The sequence below is a fragment of the Pyrenophora tritici-repentis genome, chromosome 10 (genome assembly GCF_003171515.1).
Source record: "Pyrenophora tritici-repentis strain M4 chromosome 10, whole genome shotgun sequence".
NCBI lineage: Eukaryota > Fungi > Ascomycota > Dothideomycetes > Pleosporales > Pleosporaceae > Pyrenophora > Pyrenophora tritici-repentis.
Window position 1 is genome coordinate 2,090,200 of NC_089399.1, and position 21,566 is coordinate 2,111,765.

General features: G+C 46.3%; 7 protein-coding genes across 7 annotated transcripts; 4 read left to right on the forward strand and 3 right to left on the reverse strand.

The window, feature by feature from the left end:
• Window positions 1-978: 978 nt before the first annotated feature.
• PtrM4_046230 (uncharacterized protein) lies at window positions 979-1,558 on the forward strand (the record flags this gene model as incomplete). Its single annotated transcript, XM_066104638.1, has 2 exons — window positions 979-1,295; window positions 1,378-1,558. The coding sequence occupies 2 exons, from the start codon at window positions 979-981 to the stop codon at window positions 1,556-1,558; spliced, it is 498 nt and encodes a 165-aa protein (XP_065959202.1).
• A 684-nt stretch (window positions 1,559-2,242) lies between these two features.
• PtrM4_046240 (Membrane-bound metallopeptidase) lies at window positions 2,243-4,711 on the forward strand (the record flags this gene model as incomplete). The annotated part of the gene is made up of 1 exon (XM_066104639.1): window positions 2,243-4,711. The coding sequence occupies one exon, from the start codon at window positions 2,243-2,245 to the stop codon at window positions 4,709-4,711; it is 2,469 nt and encodes an 822-aa protein (XP_065959203.1).
• A 2,433-nt stretch (window positions 4,712-7,144) lies between these two features.
• Window positions 7,145-7,761, reverse strand: PtrM4_046250 (uncharacterized protein; the record flags this gene model as incomplete). Its single annotated transcript, XM_066104640.1, has 3 exons — window positions 7,145-7,328; window positions 7,376-7,512; window positions 7,639-7,761. The coding sequence occupies 3 exons, from the start codon at window positions 7,759-7,761 to the stop codon at window positions 7,145-7,147; spliced, it is 444 nt and encodes a 147-aa protein (XP_065959204.1).
• A 197-nt stretch (window positions 7,762-7,958) lies between these two features.
• Window positions 7,959-8,785, reverse strand: PtrM4_046260 (uncharacterized protein; the record flags this gene model as incomplete). Its single annotated transcript, XM_066104641.1, has 3 exons — window positions 7,959-8,066; window positions 8,114-8,379; window positions 8,602-8,785. 3 exons carry the CDS (start codon window positions 8,783-8,785, stop codon window positions 7,959-7,961), a joined length of 558 nt encoding a protein of 185 aa, XP_065959205.1.
• A 719-nt stretch (window positions 8,786-9,504) lies between these two features.
• On the reverse strand, window positions 9,505-11,671 carry PtrM4_046270 (uncharacterized protein; the record flags this gene model as incomplete). The annotated part of the gene is made up of 2 exons (XM_066104642.1): window positions 9,505-11,239; window positions 11,331-11,671. The coding sequence occupies 2 exons, from the start codon at window positions 11,669-11,671 to the stop codon at window positions 9,505-9,507; spliced, it is 2,076 nt and encodes a 691-aa protein (XP_065959206.1).
• Window positions 11,672-14,289: 2,618 nt separating this feature from the next.
• PtrM4_046280 (uncharacterized protein) lies at window positions 14,290-16,305 on the forward strand (the record flags this gene model as incomplete). Its single annotated transcript, XM_066104643.1, has 1 exon — window positions 14,290-16,305. The coding sequence occupies one exon, from the start codon at window positions 14,290-14,292 to the stop codon at window positions 16,303-16,305; it is 2,016 nt and encodes a 671-aa protein (XP_065959207.1).
• Window positions 16,306-17,512: 1,207 nt separating this feature from the next.
• On the forward strand, window positions 17,513-19,676 carry PtrM4_046290 (Retrotrans-gag domain containing protein; the record flags this gene model as incomplete). Its single annotated transcript, XM_066104644.1, has 2 exons — window positions 17,513-18,147; window positions 19,049-19,676. The coding sequence occupies 2 exons, from the start codon at window positions 17,513-17,515 to the stop codon at window positions 19,674-19,676; spliced, it is 1,263 nt and encodes a 420-aa protein (XP_065959208.1).
• Between the last annotated feature and the right edge of the window lie 1,890 nt (window positions 19,677-21,566).

Sequence of the window (21,566 nt, forward strand, 5' to 3'; positions counted from 1 at the left end):
TTCAACTTCGAAATCTAAGGATTAGTACTTGATTCTCAACTCCCCGTATATTACATCGATCTACCAATCGTGCTATACACCCTCGTGTCCATCGCATCACTCTATCCCCGAGAACCAACCCAAGATCATCTTCGGACGACCTTCACATTTGTATACAAGTACTACTATATCCACAAAATTATCGACGCTGGCGGTAGTGGTTTGTTTTGTCGGCCGGGCAAGCCAGTCTCCATGCATTCACTTCTCACCAGTTAGCTCTCCTCTTATAGGACTAGCTCCTTCTGCTTAAGGGCTAGCCTCCTCTAGGCAGCACCCCGCACTATATAGCTAGCACTTCGCGGTTCTCAATACAACAACGATTTCGCCCACTCAGTTCCCCGATATGTTTAATATTACTTAGGCTACTGTAAGGGGCGAGAGTCTATAAGACTAGCGGCACGACTACATGCACCACGCCTGCGCAAAAGGCATGCACAAGTTGAATCAACGCGATTCAGCTTGCGTAGTCGATATTTATGTAGGAGGCATGACTGCGCTGCTCTCTTAGCCTACAAGTAGGCCTACATGGGTCTAGCCCATCACACGAGCGTCTCTTTAGCGAGCTTGGCGACCTACTTAAGCTAAAACGACGAGCTCTAGGCAGTGAGCTACTCGCAGCTCTTTAATTAGTAAGATCCTAGGTGCAAGCTGGCTATAAACCAACTTGTCAGAATATGGGCATATTTTGGGTGGTGGACAAAATCCGGGTGTTCGGAGCTGTGGATTCTGTGGATCAGTTAAATTAGTCAGCGCGCACAATCCACCGCGACCCAACTGATCGAACAGCGTTGGACAACAGAACAACACGACATCAGACTAGAACAATACAATCGATCCCCATCATATTATTATACTATTATCCCCGTCTTTGATAACCCATCACAATCTGACAATTAAGAGTCTCATCCGCCTTACCAATAATCCAACAACCAAATCGCTATGACCGCTCAAGCCAACCAACAGAACGCGACAGTGCTCCTACGCGACGAGCACGACTATCGCGCTTGGTACAGCCAACTCCAAGCGCGCTGTGTCACCTACAATATATGGGAACAGGTCAATCCTGATGGGACAAAGCTGCCACTGATGGAGCCGTTCCCTCCGGAGCTCCCGGAGTGCGCCGACTACGCGCCATCGACTGGACTCCCTGCAGGAGCCAATCCAACTAGACTATCAGATCTATCCTCAGCGGGACAACGAGCCTACAAGGACGATCTTGAGATCTACAAACTCAAAATGGAGCAATACAAAACAAAGTACGCCAGATACAAGACCGAGATAACTAATCTCCAACACATTATGATCCTCGTCTAATCTACCGTCGCGGTTCACCTACAGCGCACCTGCTGTCCGCCAGATGGATCGATCAGAGACTGGATCAAGAACCTTCGAGCCCATGTGGGCATCACTATCGAAACCGAACGAGAGCAAGCGCGACAGCGATACTACAGTGCTCTTAAACCACCTCGATCCGCGAATAACTGGGATACCTGGCTCGCCGAGTACAATCAAGCTGTAACTGAAGCGGAGACACTTAAGGTGCCCGATACTACTTAGTTTAGATTAGTAGCTGTAGACTTTATGTCAGCAGTAAACAAAATAGCCCTAATATGGGCAGCAACCTTCCAATCTAATGGGATGGATCAACCTGGGGTAACCCAGAAGGACATGATGAGACGGTTCCGAGAGTATATGATGCTGAATCATCCGATCACGCGAAACAGAAGCCAAAAGGCAGCTTTTGCAGTGGATAATCTATCTGTATTTCTTGCTACCAGACTTGTCATTAAGCAAACGCGTTTGAATAGTTTGTTTGATTTGCTTGACTATAAGCAAATTAAACAAACCAAACGCTGCCTATAGAAATATACAAACAAATCAAACGTACGATCGAAATTTGTTTAGTTTGTTTGACTGTTTGACTAATATTACATAGCGAGCTGTTCTATAGATGATGTCCTAAGGTGCTTTAAGATCGACTTTAATGATGTTTTTGAGATAGCGGAGGTAGCAATTTCGCGATAGTTTTCTTGTGTTGCATCTAGCTTAGTCATCATATAACTACACGAGCGTCGCTAGCCGTCGATGACCGCTATCTTATATCCCATCTCCCATCTTCTATATCGCTGTTAGCCATCTTTTGCAGCTACACTACCGTCTCTACAGCACGTTTTAGTGTTTCTCGTTGCCCAACACGCCGAAAATGCCGCTTCGTAACCTAAAACGCGCCGCCGAGGGCACCCCCGGCCCCCACGGCCCCCACAAGCGCGCCAAAACAGCTAAAGGCAGTGCATCGCAGCCTATCCTGATGGACGATTCGCAGCCTGAGCTGTCTATCCGCACCTCGCCACGTAAAGCCCTAGCTGCTGCAGCAAGCCAGGCCACCGAAGACGCGCCGTTCGAGTCGCAGTTGCGCGACGCTATACCAGAAGCTACTATACAACCGCCGGCCGAGGGTAGTAGGGCTGCTACGGAGGCTACAAGTGAGGCTATCGAAGGCGGGGATGATACTGGCTTTGATGACGAGTTTACGGACAACTTTGACGGCATTGATTGGAAGCGTTTACCGCGTTTTACGAAGCCGCTGCGTACGTTGAAGCGCAACAAAAGTTGGGTATATCAGTACGGTTACCGCGTTGCCTCTCTCCGTGAGCCTCATCGTACGTTCTTTGTTTGCAAATACTGCCATCATCGTAAGATCTTTTGCGCCTATCCAGAGGTTACAAAGTCGACCAGTAACGCTATCAACCACCTCGCGCAGAAGCTACTTGGCCACGGCTACGATCGCAAGGGCAAACTGGATTCGATTACACTACCGCGAGGCCAAACGACGCTTAAGATGATGACCGAGGGCGGTGTCGATGTACCTCAAGGCGTCGCTAACGAGCTCGGAAACTTCGACGTACAGCGCTTTCGATACGCCGCTGTTACGTGGCTTGTCGACAATAACCACCCTCTCCGCGAGTTCGAAACGCCTGCGTTTAGGCAGATGATAGAGTTTGCCAACCCGGAGGCAGCTGACGCGCTGTGGGTAAGTCACAACAGTGTAGCTAGCTTCGTGATGAGGCTGTATCGCTATATGGAGCCGCAGGTTGTTCAGATGCTCTCGTCGGCTATTAGTAAAATCCATATAAGCTTCGATGGCTGGACGACAAAAGGCGGCAAGCGCGGCTTCTTTGGAGTTGTTGCTCATTTTGCTGACGCCGACGGCACTATCAGGGACCTACCTATCGCGCTGCCTCAGCTTACGGGCGCCCACACGGGCGAGAGGATAGCTGAAGTTGTTGGCAATATAATCGATGTCTTCGGTATAACACGTAGCCAGCTTGGGTACTTTGTGCTCGACAACGCGTACGCTAATGACACCGCCGTCACCAAACTCGCCCAACGCTTTGAATTTACAGCAAGCCATCACCGCCTCCGCTGCGGCCCTCACACACTTAACTTAGTCGGACAGATGATTATCTTCGGCTTTGATAAGGACGCGTACGATAATGATCAGGACGAGCACAAAACAGAGGCAGCCTACCTACAAGAATGGCGGCAGCAAGGTCCGCTTGGTGTACTAATCGATATCATCAACTACATCCAAACACCGCAACAACACGATCTTTTTGCCGATTGCCAGCGCCGTGTTAACGCTAAGGCTCCCGACCAAAAGCAGGAAATACTCGAGCCGGTAAAGCCAGTCGTCACGCGCTGGAACAGCTTTCACGACACCTTTGTACGCGCCGCAAAACTCCATAACGCCGTTGATGAGTACGCCCAAAGCCACATCGAAAGGACGATGGGCGCCGACGCGTACGCGCGTAGCCGTAACAATAAGCTCACTAAAGTACCAGCTTGGATGAGATCTAATGGGCTTACGGCTGACGATTGGGCGGTAATAACCCAGTATATATCAGTGTTGGAGCCGCTAAAGGAGGCGACAAAACGGCTTGAAGCTCGCGGTAAAGCTGGCCGTTTCGGCGCGATATACGAGGTTATACCTGTCTTCGAAGCTGTACTTGCCGTGTACGAGCAGCTACTTAAAAACCACGAAAGCGTCGACTATAATGCCAATAGCGCGCCAGAAGATCACCTTCCTATCAACCTACGCGCAGCTTGGGCAAAGCTTAACGCGTATTACACTAAGCTCGACGAATCACCCGCATACTTTGCCGCTACCTGCCTCCACCCATACTACAAGAACTACTGTGAGAACAGCTGGCGCGACAAACCGAGCTGGCTTGAGGCAAACAACGCTGGGTTGAAACAACTTTGGGCGTTCTATAAGCCGCAAATACAGCGCCAAAGTCGCCCACCAGTGCGGCTCTCAAGCGGTATCAACGACGCCATCAACGCGCTCGTTAATGCGGAGCCTTATGGCATTGTTGAGGTGACAGAGATGGATGAGCTGGAGCGTTGGCGACGGTTTGAACTCCGCTGGACGCAGGAGCAGTTCGAACAAGGTAGTAATCCTGTTAGCTATTGGATAAGCCTACGCCCAAAGTATCCTAACCTAGCGCGTATGGCGATCGATATATTAACAATACCAGCCTCAAGTTGTGAGTGCGAGCGGCTGTTCAGCGAGCTCGGTGATTTATTAGAGCCAAGGCGACGCAAAATTGGGTCACAACTGCTTGCAGCAATACAGTGCACAGTCCGCAACAATCAATTAAGTGGGTCCTAGAAGGTTCAGATTGGATTGATTGATTACCGCTTTAAGCCTAGTAGTTACCTATAGGAGTTTAAGCCCTACCTAGATAGGTAAGTGGGTCTAGGAGAGTGACCGGATTGAATTGATTGTTGCGGAGTCTAATACAGTGTATACGAAGCTGGCGCGACGCTGGCTTTAAGCCTCCATCTGATTACAACTCAGGCGATGTAACTGACGCTGAGGTAGCTGCAATATACGAAATATGCAAGTGGGACAGCGAAGCTTAGTAATATATACGATATACGATTAGATCAGCACCTAAACAGTATCAAATCTATCAAACTTTCAAACAAACGGCCTCCTAAAACACTATCAAACTAAACAACTCAAATACAATCTTAAGTTTTGTACAAACAAATCAAATCAGCGTCCAAAGTTTGTTTGATTTGCTTAATGACAAGTCTGCTTATTCAAAGAAGCCTTAAAAGAAAGCATTGTTTCGACAAAGGCTAGCATAGCTTTACGTGCTACTATAGCCGAAGAAGTCAAAGCAAGCGTCGAGGGTCTCCTCACGAGCCAAGAGAAAGACCCACAGCACACTATCAAGACTATGCGGTTGCGGAGCAAGGGCTACTGGTCCAAAATTCACCAGGATATCCATCGTGCCAATTTAGACCTCAAGACGCTTGGAGAACGTCAGCGCTTAGATCAACTATACTCCACGAGAGATATAGAGCGGGTTTTGTTCTTTTGGGCTGTTTATCAAGAGGTTCTGTCATACGGAGACATTGCTTATGAGCTATCTCTGCCACTTGGTATACTGCCTTTGTGGATCATGCGTTACGTAGAACATGTCTAGCTAAACTTAGATTATTTTATACAGCCTTAATGTCTAAGTAGGTAATCTCTTGAGTTTCCTCTCTATACGTGCGTTGAATAGCTGCTCTAAGATGTTCGATGTTGTTAAAAGCCGCGGTGCGTAAGCGTGTATAGTCATCGCTTTTATATCACCTTCCATAACAGGAGACATGGTTAAAACCGGTCCATTCACTACCGTACCCTTCTTCTCCTCTGTCCTACCGCCACGAAAGTCGGCAAGTCGCAAGAGATTTATCCGCTCTCGACGAAAACAGACCCCACAATAGTAAGCGTTAGTCTAGACATACCCGTGGACACTAAGGAAGAAGCGCGCTTGGAGCGAAGGTTCCACAATAGTGTGCTGAGAAATATTGCCGACATTAGTTCGCCAAGGCTACGCCACCGACCAGCTACTGCGAGGTTCTTGTCCGCGCCGCGAAAACGATACTAACTCGTCACCGGAGACAGCCGACATACCCACCTACACTACTACGCCTCTTACGAAATCATAACTATCTAAATTAATATTATGCAACATCGACCGCGCCGCAAAAGTCTCCTAACATCTCCGAGGAAGGTACTAACCCTTCCAGTGTGCATTTCGTCTCGTTACGAGGTAATCTCGTTCATGCATGCAGTCTACCGGCATTAGACGCCCCTCGAACCCTGCAGCAGCTCGCAGTTCGCCTCGCTTCGCTTACTCTACCCCACAGCCGATGCGGGTAGTTCTTTAGACGCCCGCCCAACCTGCGGGATAGTTCACAGTTCGCCTCGCTACTCTTGCCTAGCTGAGCACGTTAAGCTTGCGCCGTACACGCGTTGCATATTGAGTTCCTTGACTGCGCCGTACACGCGCTGCATATTGACTGCGCCGTACGCGCGTTGCAGATCGACGGCTTGAGCTCATATTCCCTGCGGAATGCATCAACACGCATGGTGAGGTACATGCGTTGCAAACCAAGACGCTAACTGGAAGGTGGAAAGCATGTTAGCCTCTAAGATGCACAATTTCACCGCAGCATTAGTTTCTTGAGGTAATTCTAACCAATAATATTGATTTCCGTAGGAAAACAAATGCTACCGTCCCAATCTGCTCCCTAATGTTGCTTAGCGCGAGTTGACACAAATCCTCCGACCATCCACTTCCTCAAGCAGCGCCAGGACGGCCCAATATTTGTCAGATATCTCAACGCAAATGCGATGACCACGTTCCCTGTCTGTACTGTAAACCCGCCCATCTCCCCCTACCACAAAGTCGCGAATGACGAGGCCCTCTAGAAGGCAGCCGCGACGACAAAACGTCGGCTTACGCTTGAACAGCAGTGGCTCACATGCCGCGCATCCATCGACATGGCTTTCGAATATGTTCATACGCAAGCATTCTAGCCTCGTAGGCTTTCTTGACACTGATCTAACTACGGGCTTTGCCCATCGAATGTGTGGAGAGTAGGGAGGAGGCATCTCAAAGCGGGTGGAGAGCGGATGAGTACTCTAAACTGGTGCGCTTTTTATATGCATATATAGTCCTATGAAACTACAGAAGACAGAAATGCGAACTCAACCAAATACAAGATACAGAAACCCCTACACAGCTTCCAGTATTCTGGGTTACTCCATCTGGTCCTGATTTTCGACTTTGGGCTGTTTTAGGACTTCCCCCTCTTCTGGGCAAGCTAACTCCGACGGGGCACTCATATCGTTCAAAAAAGCGATCACTTGTTGTACCCAGCCGCTGATAGCATCCACATCTTTACGTAGGCTCTGGGCCGCGTTTGCTGCTTGTGCGACCTCTCTGCTCTATGTCAGCATCCACACAGCAAAACTCTCTAGATAACTAACTGGTCGAGCTTTTCGATTCGCATCTGATAATCATTCTGCAGCTGCCAGATAGACATAAAGACCTTGTCGAGATCTTTGCGAATTGCATCAAAAGTAGTCTCTTGTGCAACACCGCTCAGATCATGGTAGATAGGAGCCTGTTCGTGGGGTAGCGCATTATAGAGCTAATCTTGCGGTATCGTTTGTTCGAGATAGTAATTTGGCTGTGGGAGATAGTTTGTAGTGAGGAAAAGAGGTTGTTCAGAGAAGATATCTAAGTTGACATCGAAATCCTGATGTTCGGTCGTGGGATGTGGTAAGAACGGGCTTGTCGTTGGGTCAAAGTTGAAAATTTCATCCCAAGCCTGATTTTGAGCAATCGGTTCGGAGGATTGTGTGTTTGCCATGATATGATGCGTAATCTGGTGTTGAATTCGATTGAGTTTACTGTGAGCTAGGAACGATATGTGGTGCATGCACTCTTAGATATAGATTTTCACTAGAAGGCGGAGCAAGGATTTAAGCGCTGAAAGAGATTTAATTAGACAAGGATTAGCGAACTAGTGTTGCATATTTCCGAGCAGACACGAGGTACTGTGCCACCTCACGACTTAACCGCCGCGGCGTGCCAGAGGGCGAAGCACTCAAGCGACACTAACTCTAGAAACGGCAATAGGATGCCATAATTCGGCTCGCTCTCAATGAATCGATGCTATGATCATAAGCATGATAGACAAAGTATCAGAAGCAGATACTTACAGGCTTCTCAAGTTTAGCACTTGCGGGTACATTCGCGTTAAACATATTATCGAGAAAGTCGACAAGCAATTTATAGCCACTCCACTTCCCTCCGTTGTCTAGACCAAATGTCTTATTAGATTCTCGCAGACGACGTATCTCTACCAGATCCCGTAGTTCTTTCTTTGGTGTACCGTTCATACATTGGAGCACTACTATCCCTAGACACTCTAGGTCACGGTTAGGCGTGCTCTCAGTTGTCACCTGTATGGACTCTTCAAAGTTGGCTAATAAAGTCAGATGAGATGCTCTTAAGGGCAATAATAATTTAGCTTTCTCACATAGCAGTGGTCTTCCCGTAGAACAAAACCTTATCGTAGCTGTTGAGATAAGATTGTGTATGATTCCGAATTTAGCTATGTGCTTTATGGCAAGAAATATCTATCAAACTTAGCTAAATGTTGCGGAGCACATATATTTAGTCATATTTACCGAGCTTGCGATCATACGAATATGCGGCTCTTCGAGGCGTGTGTGAACGTTGAGAACTTCTTCAAGTGTGTATCGAGAATACTCTAACTGGAGGAACAACGAGGACTCGGTTTCGAAAGCCTGTCTGATAGTTGAAACATGGGGATGGTCTAAAAGTTTCTTTATCTTCTCGAGCTCGTCTCGACCGGCCTGAATGGTCATCTCCTTGACCAGAACCAACTGGCTCTTGTAAACGCAGATAGACCACACGTACTTCCCTTGCACTAAGTTTCCTTGTCGTACTAACGTTTTCCATAGGCTGTCGTGGATTTCTCGGTGAGCTGTAGAGATTTGCTGACTCTTTTCGAGAGCTTTTTGCAGTAGTGCTGCTTTTGTTGGTACTTAGGGCCTTGGGTGCCGTTGAAAAGCTTCTTCAATAGCCTTCGTTATTATTATTATTATTATTATTATTGGAACAAGGTCCCTCTAGTAGTATGACTACTATGGATAACCGAGTGGGAGGAGGGACAAGGCGGGGTGGCTGCAACGTATTGTATTAACTATCGTGGTTTGGTGTCAAGGTCTCTACGTTATTGTGGTGGGTGCTATTGCCCACCGGGCAGTGCCTGCCACACCAGCACATCATGTGATCCCCAAGCACCTTCTACCTGGACTGAACCCAGATATTCTCAACAATTATTATTATTCCATTAGAGTCCTTTTTCAGTCAGAGACTATGTAGGACTTTGGCCGAAGGCCGTTCTATCTTGGTTTTTCTAATTTACATGGTTTTCTGGTATGGTTCGCTAATATGGTTTTTGGCTTTTCTACAAAAGATAGCTTGTATCTGTTTGTTGCCAGGTGCTAAAGAGCAGTTTGATAAGTAGAAAGAGATGTAGCAGCGGGCTCTTGTGGCAAAGGAGAGGGTTGTGGTTTTAGTTTTATACAGTGTCTCTCTGTAGGTCTTCTGGTGGCTGTCCTAGGTACCATTTTCTTGTTCCTATTCTGGTGCTAGTGATAAAAGCTAGGGTTGCTTCTATACCTATACTAGTGTGGAGTAGTAGTGGTAGTGTGACTGGGCGATGTTTGATTGTTTGTAGGAGCGTTTTTCGATGGTCTTTGTATAGATGGCAGTACAGTAGTAGGTGTTCTGGCGTTTGGATGTTTTGGCAGGTGCAGCGATTAGAGTCTCGTTTCTTAAATCTCTTTAGGTAGGAGTTGAAGTATCCGTGTCCTAGCTTAAGAGAGTAGAAGGCGCTAGAGGTTACTCTTTTCGTGTTCTGTGGCATTTGGATGGTTTTGCTGATTTTAAGAGGGTATTTGGCTGAGTAGGTAGCTTTGTTTAGAGCGGTTGCTCTTGCTTTGTATTTCTCATACTCTTGGCGTTGTTCCGTTTGTTGTATCCTTTTGATTGTCGTGCCTAGGTAGGCAATGCTCTTTGTTGTTGATCTGGGGTCCTCTTTGGTTGCTTCTTTTGCTAGGTAGTCTGCTCTTTCGTTTCCAACTATATCTGTGTGTCCAGGTGCCCAGAGTAGGTGGATGTTTGCTTGTTTTCGTCGGATCGTATTTGCCGCTTTTAGACATCGGAGTTGCCAATGCTGTCCTGGGTTATCTGATAGGTTTTTAAGCCTGTAGATTGCTGCTTGGTTATCTGCGTAGACCTCAAATTCCTGGTCGGTTGTAGCGTTCTTTGCTGCGTATTCGAATGCTCGTGTGATCCCTTCTAGTTCGCCGTTGTAGACTAGCTGGTATTGTCCGATATTAACTGTTTCTGAGTAGATCTCTTGCTGAGTTGAGTTGTAGACTGCTATCCCAACTCCTATTCCTTTTCCTTCTTGTGTTTGCGAGGCGTCTGAGTATATTGTCGTGTAATTGTCTAGCCTTGTTTTAATGTAGGCTTGGTGTGCATTTGCCTCCTCTTCTTTGGATTTTTGAGAGACTGTTACGGTATAGTTTAGAGTATCCCATGGCCTGAACCGGTATGGGATAGTCTGCTCTGTGTCTCTTTTGTTGTTTTTAGGAATTGCGTTAGTAATAGTTTGTAGCTGTCTGTGCTGGTTTGGTTTCTTTGAGCGTTGGAGATTAGTTGATTGGATCCGAGTTATTGCCTTTGCAATTGGATGGGTGTTGGCTAGCAGGTTTGCTCTGCTTGCGTAGTTCCGGATAGTTGAGTTAAGTCTGATTGCTGGTGGTAGTAGGCTCGCTTCGAGGCTTGTAGGGACTGTTGGTGCTGTTCTAAACACTCCTAGAGTTTTTCGACAAGCCAGGTTGTGTAGTGACTGTAGTTTCTTTGTAGCGTAGGGTTGGTTTTGCCAGTATATTTGTGCTCCGTAGTCTGACACGCTAGTTACACATGCTAAGTATAGTTGTCTAATAGCGTGTGTTGATAGGCCGAGTTCAATGTTCGCTAGTCTTCCTAGCCTGTAGAAAGCTTGTCTGGCTTGGCTTACACGTATAGACACATGTGATTTGAATGATAGTCGGTTGTCTAGATAGATACCTAGCCACTTGACAGTGTCTTTGTGTTCTATCCGGTCGTTGTTTGGGAGTATGAGGGCTCTTTCTATCCTCTCCTTCTTAGCGGTGAAGTGGATTAGCTCTGTTTTGGATGTGTCGAAGATAATGTCTAGCTGCTCTCCCTTGGCAAAGAGTGTAGCTATCTCTTTTTGCAGTGCTCTTATGTTTTTCTTTAGAGAGGTTGATGAGGGGAGAGTAGTCTAGTTTGGATGGTTTTTTGAGAATTGCTCCTGTAGCTGCTTTCCAGCACCGAGGGTGGTATCCGTAATTAAACAAGATTGAGTAGGCGATGAAGAGGATCTCTGGGTTGAACTTAAACGTAGCGGTTATAATATCTTGAGTAATGGCGTCAGGCCCTGGTGTACTACTTTTAACTTTACTAGAACAGGCTTGTTCTAGCTCAGAAATTGATAGTTGCGGCCAGTCCCAAATGCTCTCTTGATAGTTTAGAAAGCTTGGTAGTTCTGCTGTTGGAGGAGGAGGGAAAAGTGCTTTTCTAAAGGCCTTGCACTTTCCTTTGAATGTTTTCTCTAGTATCTCTCCATGGATAGGTGGGATCTTTTCGACCTTTTGATCCTTTGTGTATGCCATAGCTTTGTAGATAGACTGTGGGATCCAACAGGAGAGTCTCAACTACAAAGTCACTGTATCGAAAAAGACCAAAGAAGAAGAAGCAAATGCACACGCAGACTACATCCTATCAAGGAGCGGAGATAACTTCACCGCAATCTGTCAAACTACAAAAAGGCCGACCTTCTTGCAGTGAATGCTTGAAGGTATATATATTTGACAGGCTGACACAATCTACTCAGATGCCTCACAGCACAACGAGGGAATAGGGATCGGCGTAGTAGCGTACAGCTCTACCCACATAGAAACCTTCTCTAAAAAGACTAATATTGGCTGCTCCTAATTAGTCTACAACGGTGAACTAGAAGGGATAGCACAGGCATTCAAACACGCGGCTACAGTTGCAAAAGAAGGCCAAGAGATCCACGTATACGCAGACAACCAAGCAGCAATTCACAGGCTTAACAGCCTATCCGACAAACCAGGACAATAGTGGCTACTAAGATGCATCAGAGCAGCAAAGAAAATAACAACAAAGAAAGCATCCATCTATCTACAATAGGCCCCCGGACACAGGGACGTCAACGGCAACGAAAAAGCTGATACGCTAGCAAAGGCAGCAGCTAAAGAGAGCCTAACAACACCTACCACAGCCAGTCTAGCCTACTTAGGCGCACCACACACAACTTCGAGTTTTTTCCGAACACGTGAAACTCCATCAGAAACCAACTATATCCATCGAAAGAAATAGATTCCGACTACTCCCAAGCCGTGCAGCCGCGTGGTTGTGGAGATACAAGGAGTCTAGTACCCCAAACGCGACGCGTCCGAACTTTCAGAAGCAAACGCACAGACCAAGCCAAGAAACAACAACAACAAGACAACAGAGAGGCTAAAATGGCCCCAGATAGCGACACTATCGTAGTCCAGCTACCAGAAGACCTCCGGACCTCAAGCACACTGGACGACGAAATGGAGACCGACGAAAGGCACCAAGACAACCCAACAACACCCATCGAGCAGACCACCCAAGAAACACCAAGGTTAATTATTCAGCCACCACTAAATAAAAGACCAGCGGCATTCTCCCCAGAGATAACTACAAGAGAGAGAAACCCATTCCAGAACAGCCAAGAAAAGAAACCAAGAGCAAAGGACTCAACCCAAGCAATCTTCTGGGCAAGGGACCTAATTCTACAAGCATCTACTATGGCCGAATCCCATCTATCCCAAAACAAACTACTACAACTACTGGACGTCTTTAGAGACTTTACGGAACTAGGCAGGGTTACGCAGCAAATGACTGAGAAGTTTACAGCACAGCTTGCGTACCAGACTGCAACGCTTACAAGCGCCTCCCAACAAGCTACAAAGACACTAAAGAAAGCTGTTAATGCCGCAACTGGACCACAAAACCCAAACAACCAAGAAAAACCAAACAACCAGAACACCCAGAACATCCAAAACACCCAAAACACCCAAAACACCCAACAAAACAAGACATCATACGCTAGCGTAGCCGCCCAGAACAACGGAAACACATGGACTACAGTGTCTACAAAAAAGAAGACAAACAAAAAGCCAGCAAGCTACTACCAAGCAGTCCTTACGCTTACCCAGCCTACGTCTCACACACCACTCCAGATTAGAGACCTAATCAACGAAGAGTTCACAAAGGGCGGCATCAAAGACCCAGTAGTGAAGGAAGTAACAACAAGTAGAAAGAACAATATTATTCTAACAACCACTCCAACCTACTCAGGAGAATACCTAGTCCAACACAAGCATATATGGCATCAAAAGTTTGAGCTAAAGAATGTACAACTACTAGAATCATGGACGAAAGTAGTAGTACATAATGTGCCAACAGAATGGGAGGGAGCAGAGACACTAGAGATACTCCACACAGAAATCCCAGCATACAACAACGGACTACAAATTACTGGCAACCCATACTGGATATCAAGAGAATGGCAAAACAAGAAGAACAGCTCTATTGTAATAGCATTCAAAACAGCCGAAGACGCAGCCAGACTTGGTGGTAGAATTACAATCCTTGGACAAACTCTCTTCACCGAAAAGTTTAAGCCTATAGCAGCATCTACCCAATGCCTAAACTGCCAACAATTTGGCCACCCAGCCACTAGATGCCGAAACCAACCAGCATGCAATTTGTGCGGAGAAGAACATGCAACTACAACACACAAATGCTCAGTGTGTAATACAAAAGGAAAACCCTGCAACCATACACTCCCCCACTGTAGTAACTGCAAAGAGCCCCACTTTGCAAACAGCAAAGAGTGCGAACTCTACCAAGCAGTAACAAAGAGCATCCCCGCAGGATTTTAATGTTGAACAACATTAGGATCCTCCAAGTCAATCTCAACAAGAGCATTACAGCGACTGAGTCTACACTGCAACTTGCAGTTGAACTTAAAGCTGATATAATTGCAATTCAAGAGCCATGGCTAACTACCAACGACAACTACGCAACAGCAAGATCCATAAATCACACTGCGTTTATCCAGATCTTACCAGTAACAAACCTACCCGTCCGCCCTAGGGTTCTATTTTATATATCTAGAACACTAGAAGCAGAGACATTCACCCAAAACGACTTCAAAATAGACCCAGACGCAATGGCTATTACAATAAAAGGTTCTAATTTCCAATTTAACCTATTTAACGTATACAACCAAACAAACGCCGAAGGGGAAAAAACACTGCCCAGAGCTATACTTAACACTAAGCTTCCGCCAAGTTCTATTTTAGTACTAGATAGCAACGAGCACCATCCATTGTGGGACCCGCTATGCCCAACGACGAGCCAAGGAGCACAGCCATTTATTGACTGGATTGAAGAACAAGATCTAGAGCTCCTAAACACACCAGGAGTAGGCACATTCTTCAGACCACACCTATCTAGAGAAACAGTCCTAGACCTCTCACTTGTCACTCCAGACTTGGCTAGCAAAGCTACGGACTGGCAGACTATACCTGAAACTGGATCAGATCACTACGGCCTCCTATTCTCCATCCAAACAAACGCAGACCTTGTAGAAAACCCGACAAACCAACCCAGATTTAATACTGCAAAGGCTAACTGGGACACCTTCAACAAAGAACTAGAAACGGCAATCCAAAACAGTCAAACCTTGCAAGATATGGACCAGATCAGTGATCCAAGAAAGGCAGACTTAATGGACCTCCTCCTCGGCAACAATACAGAGCTAGAGCAACAGCTAGAAGAGATTGGTAAAGCAATAACTCAAGCAATCCAAACTGCAGCAAACAAAGCTATCCCTATCACTAGACTTGGTCCAAAACCAAAAGCTTGGTGGAACAAAGAGCTGACAAAGCTACGACAAGACACTTCCCACTATAGAAGGATTTTTAAAGAAAAGCTCGAAACTACTGCGATACACGACGCCTACCTAGAGAAAAGAGACTTCCTACGTGCACGAAACACCTACAACAAGGCAATCAAAGACGCTAAAAGGAAACACTGGAATGAATTCCTAGAGAAGGAAGACCCGCAGTCAATCTACAAAGCCATGGCATATACAAAGGATAACAAAGTCGAAAGAATTCCACCTATACAAGGAGAAACATCATTCGACAAGAAATGCCAAGCGTTCCGCAACACGCTATTCCCACCACCGCCCATAACCGAAGCGCCCACATTCACCAACTACCAGGAAAAGAGATGGGATTGGCCAGCACTATCCACGACTGAACTAGAACGAGCATGCTCAAGTCAAGTCAAAAGTAGCACCCCAGGACCAGATGCAATAACACAAGACATAATCACAGCTGCGTACAAAGCTCAACCGCAAACAATGTTTAAAGCTTTCTCACTCCTATTCGACTACGGATACCACCCAAAATGCTGGAAACAAGCTACAGGAGCTGTTCTTAAAAAGGCATCAAAACCAGACTATTCAATCCCAAAAGCCTACAGAGTTATCACTCTATTAAGCTGTTTAGGAAAGATTAACGAGAGGATCACCGCAAGTAGGCTGAGCAATCTAGCAGAAATCACAGAGCTACTACACCCAACCCAAATTGGGGGTAGACTCAAGAAATCTGCAATAGATGCAGCTATGCTACTCATCGACCAAATTCAGCACCAGAAACAGAAAGGCCAAATAACATCAACTATCTTCCTAGACGTAAAGGGAGCATTTGACCACGTCTCACACAATCAATTCCTGCGAACGCTTAAGAAGCTAGGCCTTCCAATTAGTCTTATCGCTTGGACAAAATCCTTCTTCTCAAACAGATCGCTAAGACTCTCCTTCGACAATAAGACACAAGAATTCTCCGAGATAATAGCTGGGATACCTCAAGGCAGCCCAGTGTCTCCAATCTTCTTTCTTATCTACACCAGAGACCTCTTCCCAGGACTACAAAGCTTCAACCTATCCTATATTGACGACCTATCTCTATCGACATCCTCAACATCGCTAAAGAAAAATGTCAAAATACTAGAACAGCAAGTCCGCCTACTATCTCACCGAGGGAAAAACTTAGCGATTATGTTCGATATAGCTAAGACAGAGCTCATCCACTTTACCGCCAAGAAAGAGAGAAAAGAGAGAAGCCTACAGCTTCCAGACAACACCATTGTAGAACCGAAAGACACAATCAAATAGCTAGGTATCCACATAGACAATAGACTGTCCTTTAAGGAACATATTGCTACACGCGTAAGCTAAGCAAGGAAAGCATTCTATAGACTAGGGAGACTAGCTAACATCGAAAGAGGACTCTCCCCAAAAGCAGTACGATAACTATACCTAGCCTGCGTCACAAGCGTTGCAGACTACGGATCACAAATATACTGGAAGAACCAAAGCTACGCCACTAGCCTCCTACAATCACTGCACAACCTAGCGTGTAGAAAGATAATTAGAGTGTTCAGAACGTCACTATCTCTACCAACAAGCATTGAATCCGGACTTACGTCACCTGCAATTAGACTCAACACCAACAACCGAAAGTATGCGTCTAGAGCACACCAGCTATCCAGCAACTACCTAATCTAGAAAGCAATTACAAGGATTATAAATACAGACAAAGCTAGCTACAAAAAGCCAAACCAGCATAGACAACTATATACTATTGTTAAGTCAATCCCAGAGAGAGACAACAACAGCGTAGAAAAGATAATCCTATATAGGTTCAGACCGTAGGAAAGTCTTAACTACAAGGTTACTGTATCAAAAAAGAGCAAAGAGGAAGAGGCAATTGCACACACGGATTATATCCTATCAAGGAGCGGAGATAACTTCACCGCAATCTACTCAGATGCCTCACAACACGACAAGGGAATAGGGATCGGCGTAGGTGTAGTAGCGTACAGCTCCACCCACGAAGAAACATTTTCTTAAAAGACAAACATTAGATGCTCCCAACTAGTCTACAACGATGAACTAGAGGGGATAGCACAGGCATTTGAACACGCGGCTATAGTGGCACAAGAAGGCCAAGAGATCTACGTATACGCAGACAACCAAGCAGCAATCCATAGGCTTATGTAACAGGCTGAGCCTATTACATGCGCTACGCTGTGTGCGTAGCTGTCGTCATGCGATTCCTTCGAGATACATCTATAGGTTTCTGTCATCATCCATCTAATTCTACTTCGGCCCATCTTCGGTCCGCTCCTGTATTTATGTACAGCTAGCATCCTTTTGTAGCTCTTTGTCAAATCCACTCTGTTACAAGGCATCTCTTGATCAGTCATCTGTGTATCGTCATCGATACAGCCGCTGGGGTCTAGCCCCTTACATTTGGATTTGACCAACTTGCCCGCCAGCCCAGCCAGAAACCTTGTTAGAATTATTTTTTTCCGGCACCATGTCAAACCCGAACCTAGATCAGTCCTCTCTATTCCTGCTCGTACAACAGCTACAGCAGGAGGTCCAGAACCAGCGTGTTGAGATCCAGTCACTCCGATCTGATCTTGACGCATCGCGCGCCAGCGTACATCAGCTTGAGCTCCAGCTCAGATCCGCCACTCCTCCGTCCCGTTCCCGCCTTCCTGATCCACCTCGTTTTGACGGAAAGCCGCTTACACTCCGGACATGGCTCCCTTCAATCCGCGCCAAGCTTCGATCAGACCAGCTCTCAGGAGCTGATGCATTTGATTATGTATGGGACCGCCTAGAACAACCTCAGCAAGCATCTGTCCTACACCTCCGCCATCAAGCTGAAGAAAACAACACGTGGGATGTGGAGGATATCTTTTCCTTCTTTCAGCGTCTCTGCCACAACCCAAGGGAGCAACAGGAGGCTATTCAGCGTTTCTCCTTAGTCCGTCAGCGTGACGAGGAGTCTCTGATAGCTTATCTTGCACGATTTGAGCGTCTCGCATACGAATCTGGTGCTTCGACCTGGCCTGATACATCCCGTATATCAGTACTCCACCGTGGTCTTCGCTCTTCTCTCCGTCAGTCTCTTGAAGAGTCAAACGACTCTCTATTTACTATTCCGTACGATGAATACGTTGAGCTTGTTCAGAGCCTCGATCGACGTTCCAGCCGCCCTCAGCCCAGACTCCGCAACAATCAATCGATCGACATGATTGATTCCTATATAGGTTAAAGAGTTACTTTATTAGGCAGCCTTTAACCTAGATAGGAATCAATCATGCCGATCCGATTGATTGTTGCGGAGTCTGCCTCAGCCACCCCAGCAACCCAAACAAGTCAGTCGCCAGCTAGATCCTATGGATGTTGATCCAATCCAAGTTCAGTCCGCACGAGTATCCTCGGTCCGTAAACCAGCCCGCCGCCTGTCTGCATCCTCCTCTGACTCATCTGACGAACGCCGTGCCTATCGCCTTAGCAACAACCTATGTCTTTATTGCGGCGCCGCTGACCATTGGATTAGTAGCTGCCCGCGCTCTAGTTCCCGCTCTAGTTCCCGCTCCAGCTCCCGCTCTCAGTCTCGGTCTCGCCCCTGCTCTCAGTTAGCTATTCCTACCACTGCAGATACACCTGCCAGCACGCACCATCTCACAAAATTTGCACGCAGCCCTGCACTAGCAGCTCGCCTCGCGGCTGCTAAAAAGGAGGGGGGTAATGTAACAGGCTGAGCCTATTACATGCGCTACGCTGTGTGCGTAGCTGTCGTCATGCGATTCCTTCGAGATACATCTATAGGTTTCTGTCATCATCCATCTAATTCTACTTCGGCCCATCTTCGGTCCGCTCCTGTATTTATGTACAGCTAGCATCCTTTTGTAGCTCTTTGTCAAATCCACTCTGTTACAAGGCATCTCTTGATCAGTCATCTGTGTATCGTCATCGATACAGCCGCTGGGTCTAGCCCCTTACAGCTTAACAACCTATCGGACAACCCGGGACAACAGTGGCTACTAAGATGCATCAGAGCTGCAAAGAGAATAACGACAAAGAAAGCATCGATCCACCTGCAGTGGGCCCCAGGACATAACGACGTCAAGGGCAACGAAAAAGCCGACACGCTAGCAAAGGAAGCAGCTAAAGAGAGACCAACAACATCGACCACAGCGAGCCTAGCCTACTTAGGCACAGAAATCAACAAAATACAAAAAACAGAACAACTGATGGAGTACAAGAGGTATACCGACAGGCCCACCAAAAACAGAAGCTCCTACTCAAGGATCTTCAAGCTCAACACACATACAACAATCAAAGTCCCGAAGGGAACACCAAGAGAAATCTCGAGCGCGTTCTACTCACTCAAGCTAGGACATGGATACTTCAACTCCTACCTTAAGAGATTCAACAAGAGAGACTGCAATCTATGTATATGCTACAAACCACAAACACCACAGCATCTACTTCTAGATTGCAAACAGTACAAAACACATCGAAATACACTCAAAGAATCAATACCACACAGACCCATCACCCTCCCACTCCTCCTCCAAACAAAGACAGGCATCAAAGCTACTCTAGCCTTTATTGCAAGTACTAGGATTGGCACGAGAAAATGGCACCTTGGGCAAACCACCGAACAGACAGACACTGTATAAAACTACAAAAACAATATTTCCTTATCTAAAAGAGCCCGCTGCTACATCTCTTTCTATTCACCACACTGCTCTTTAGCACCCGCGCCAATGGAAGACTAGCTCTGAAATTGGAGTACGCAAAACACCACCCAAATTGTACAAGACCCATAGAAACTCCACAACGACCATCATACATAGAACGGCTTAGCCAAAGTCCTACATAGTCACCGACTGATACAGGACTCTAATGGAAATATAATAATAATAATAATAGCCTACTTAGGCACAGAAATCAAGAAAATACAAAAAACAGAACAAATGACGGAGTACAAGAGATACATAGACAGGGCCTACTAGAAACAGAAGCTCCTACTTAAGAATCTACAAGCTCAACACACAAACAACGATTAAAGTCCTAAAGGGAACACTAAGAGAAATCTCGAGCGCGTTCTATTTACTTAAGCTAGGACACGGATACTTCAACTCCTACCTGAAGAGATTCAACAAGAGAGACTGCGACCTATGCATATGCTATAAACCACAAACGCCACAGCATCTACTTATAGAATGCAACCTATAAAAAACACACAGAAATATACTCAAAGAAGCAATACAGCACAGGCCTATTACGCTACTACTTCTCCTCCAAACAAAGACTAGCATTGAAGCTACTATTGTAACGGGCTGAGCCTCGAGTCACATAACTAGGCTGCTAGCCTAGTCGCTTCCCCGGCAACGTGAGGGCCGTGCGCCAACCCAAACAAAGCAGGCTCGCCGCTTGCGTCTTACCTTCTTTCTTCATCTTGACTGTAAATAGCATCTGGACTAGGTAGCTGGAATACAGTTCCTACGGACCGTTCACAACTATAGCTTTTATTGCAAGTACTAGGATTAGCACGAGGAAATGGCAGCCAGGTCAAACCACAGCACAGATAGACACTGTATAAAACTACAACACAACATTTCCTTACCCAAAAGAGCCCGCTGCTACATCTCTTTCTACTCACTATACTGCTCTTTAGCACCTGCGCCAACAGAAGACTAGCTCTGAAATTGGACTACGTAAACTATCCTCTAAATTGTACAAGACCTATAGAAATTCCACAGTAACTAACCTACATAGAACGGCTTAGCCAAAGTCCTACATAGTCACCGTGTCAGATTGTGATGGGTTATCAAAGACGGGGATAATAGTATAATAATATGATTGGGATCGATTGTATTGTTCTGGTCTGATGTCGTGTGTTCTGTTGTCCAACGCTGTTCGATCAGTTGGGTCGCGGTGGATTGTGCGCGCTGACTAATTTAACTGATCCACAGAATCCACAGCTCCGAACACCCGGATTTTGTCCACCACCCAAAATATGCCCATATTCTGACACACCGACTGATACAGGACTCTAATAGAAATATAATAATTGTTGAGAATACAGTCCGTAAGTGACTTGGTGGTATCAAGCGGAGGAGTAGTCACATAATTGGTGACACGTGCAGGTGGATCCTAGCGGGGAGCTTGGACGCAGCTGCACGCAACACGGATCTGCGAACTTGTGGATAGCTCCTTAGTCAATACAATACGAATCGTACCACCACTACCGTTGTGCCTTGGAAGAGCACTCTATTAGGTAGTTATACTACTACTAATAGTGCTAGCTTCTCAATAATAATAATAACAGTTCATTTGAGGGGGTGCCAAGGCTCTCTCGGCTCTGATTGGCTGTTCCCATTGCCCCTTATTATGGCCTCTGACTTCTGTGCACCCTTCTATTTGACAAAATATTCCATCTAGGTGGAAATACTGAGACTTCTGGCAAAAAAAAGCAAAAACATACAACAGCGGGGATTCGCTAGTGGTCACCCACCTAACTACTAATCCGCCGGTACACTGCTTATATATGGCTGAGCGGACGG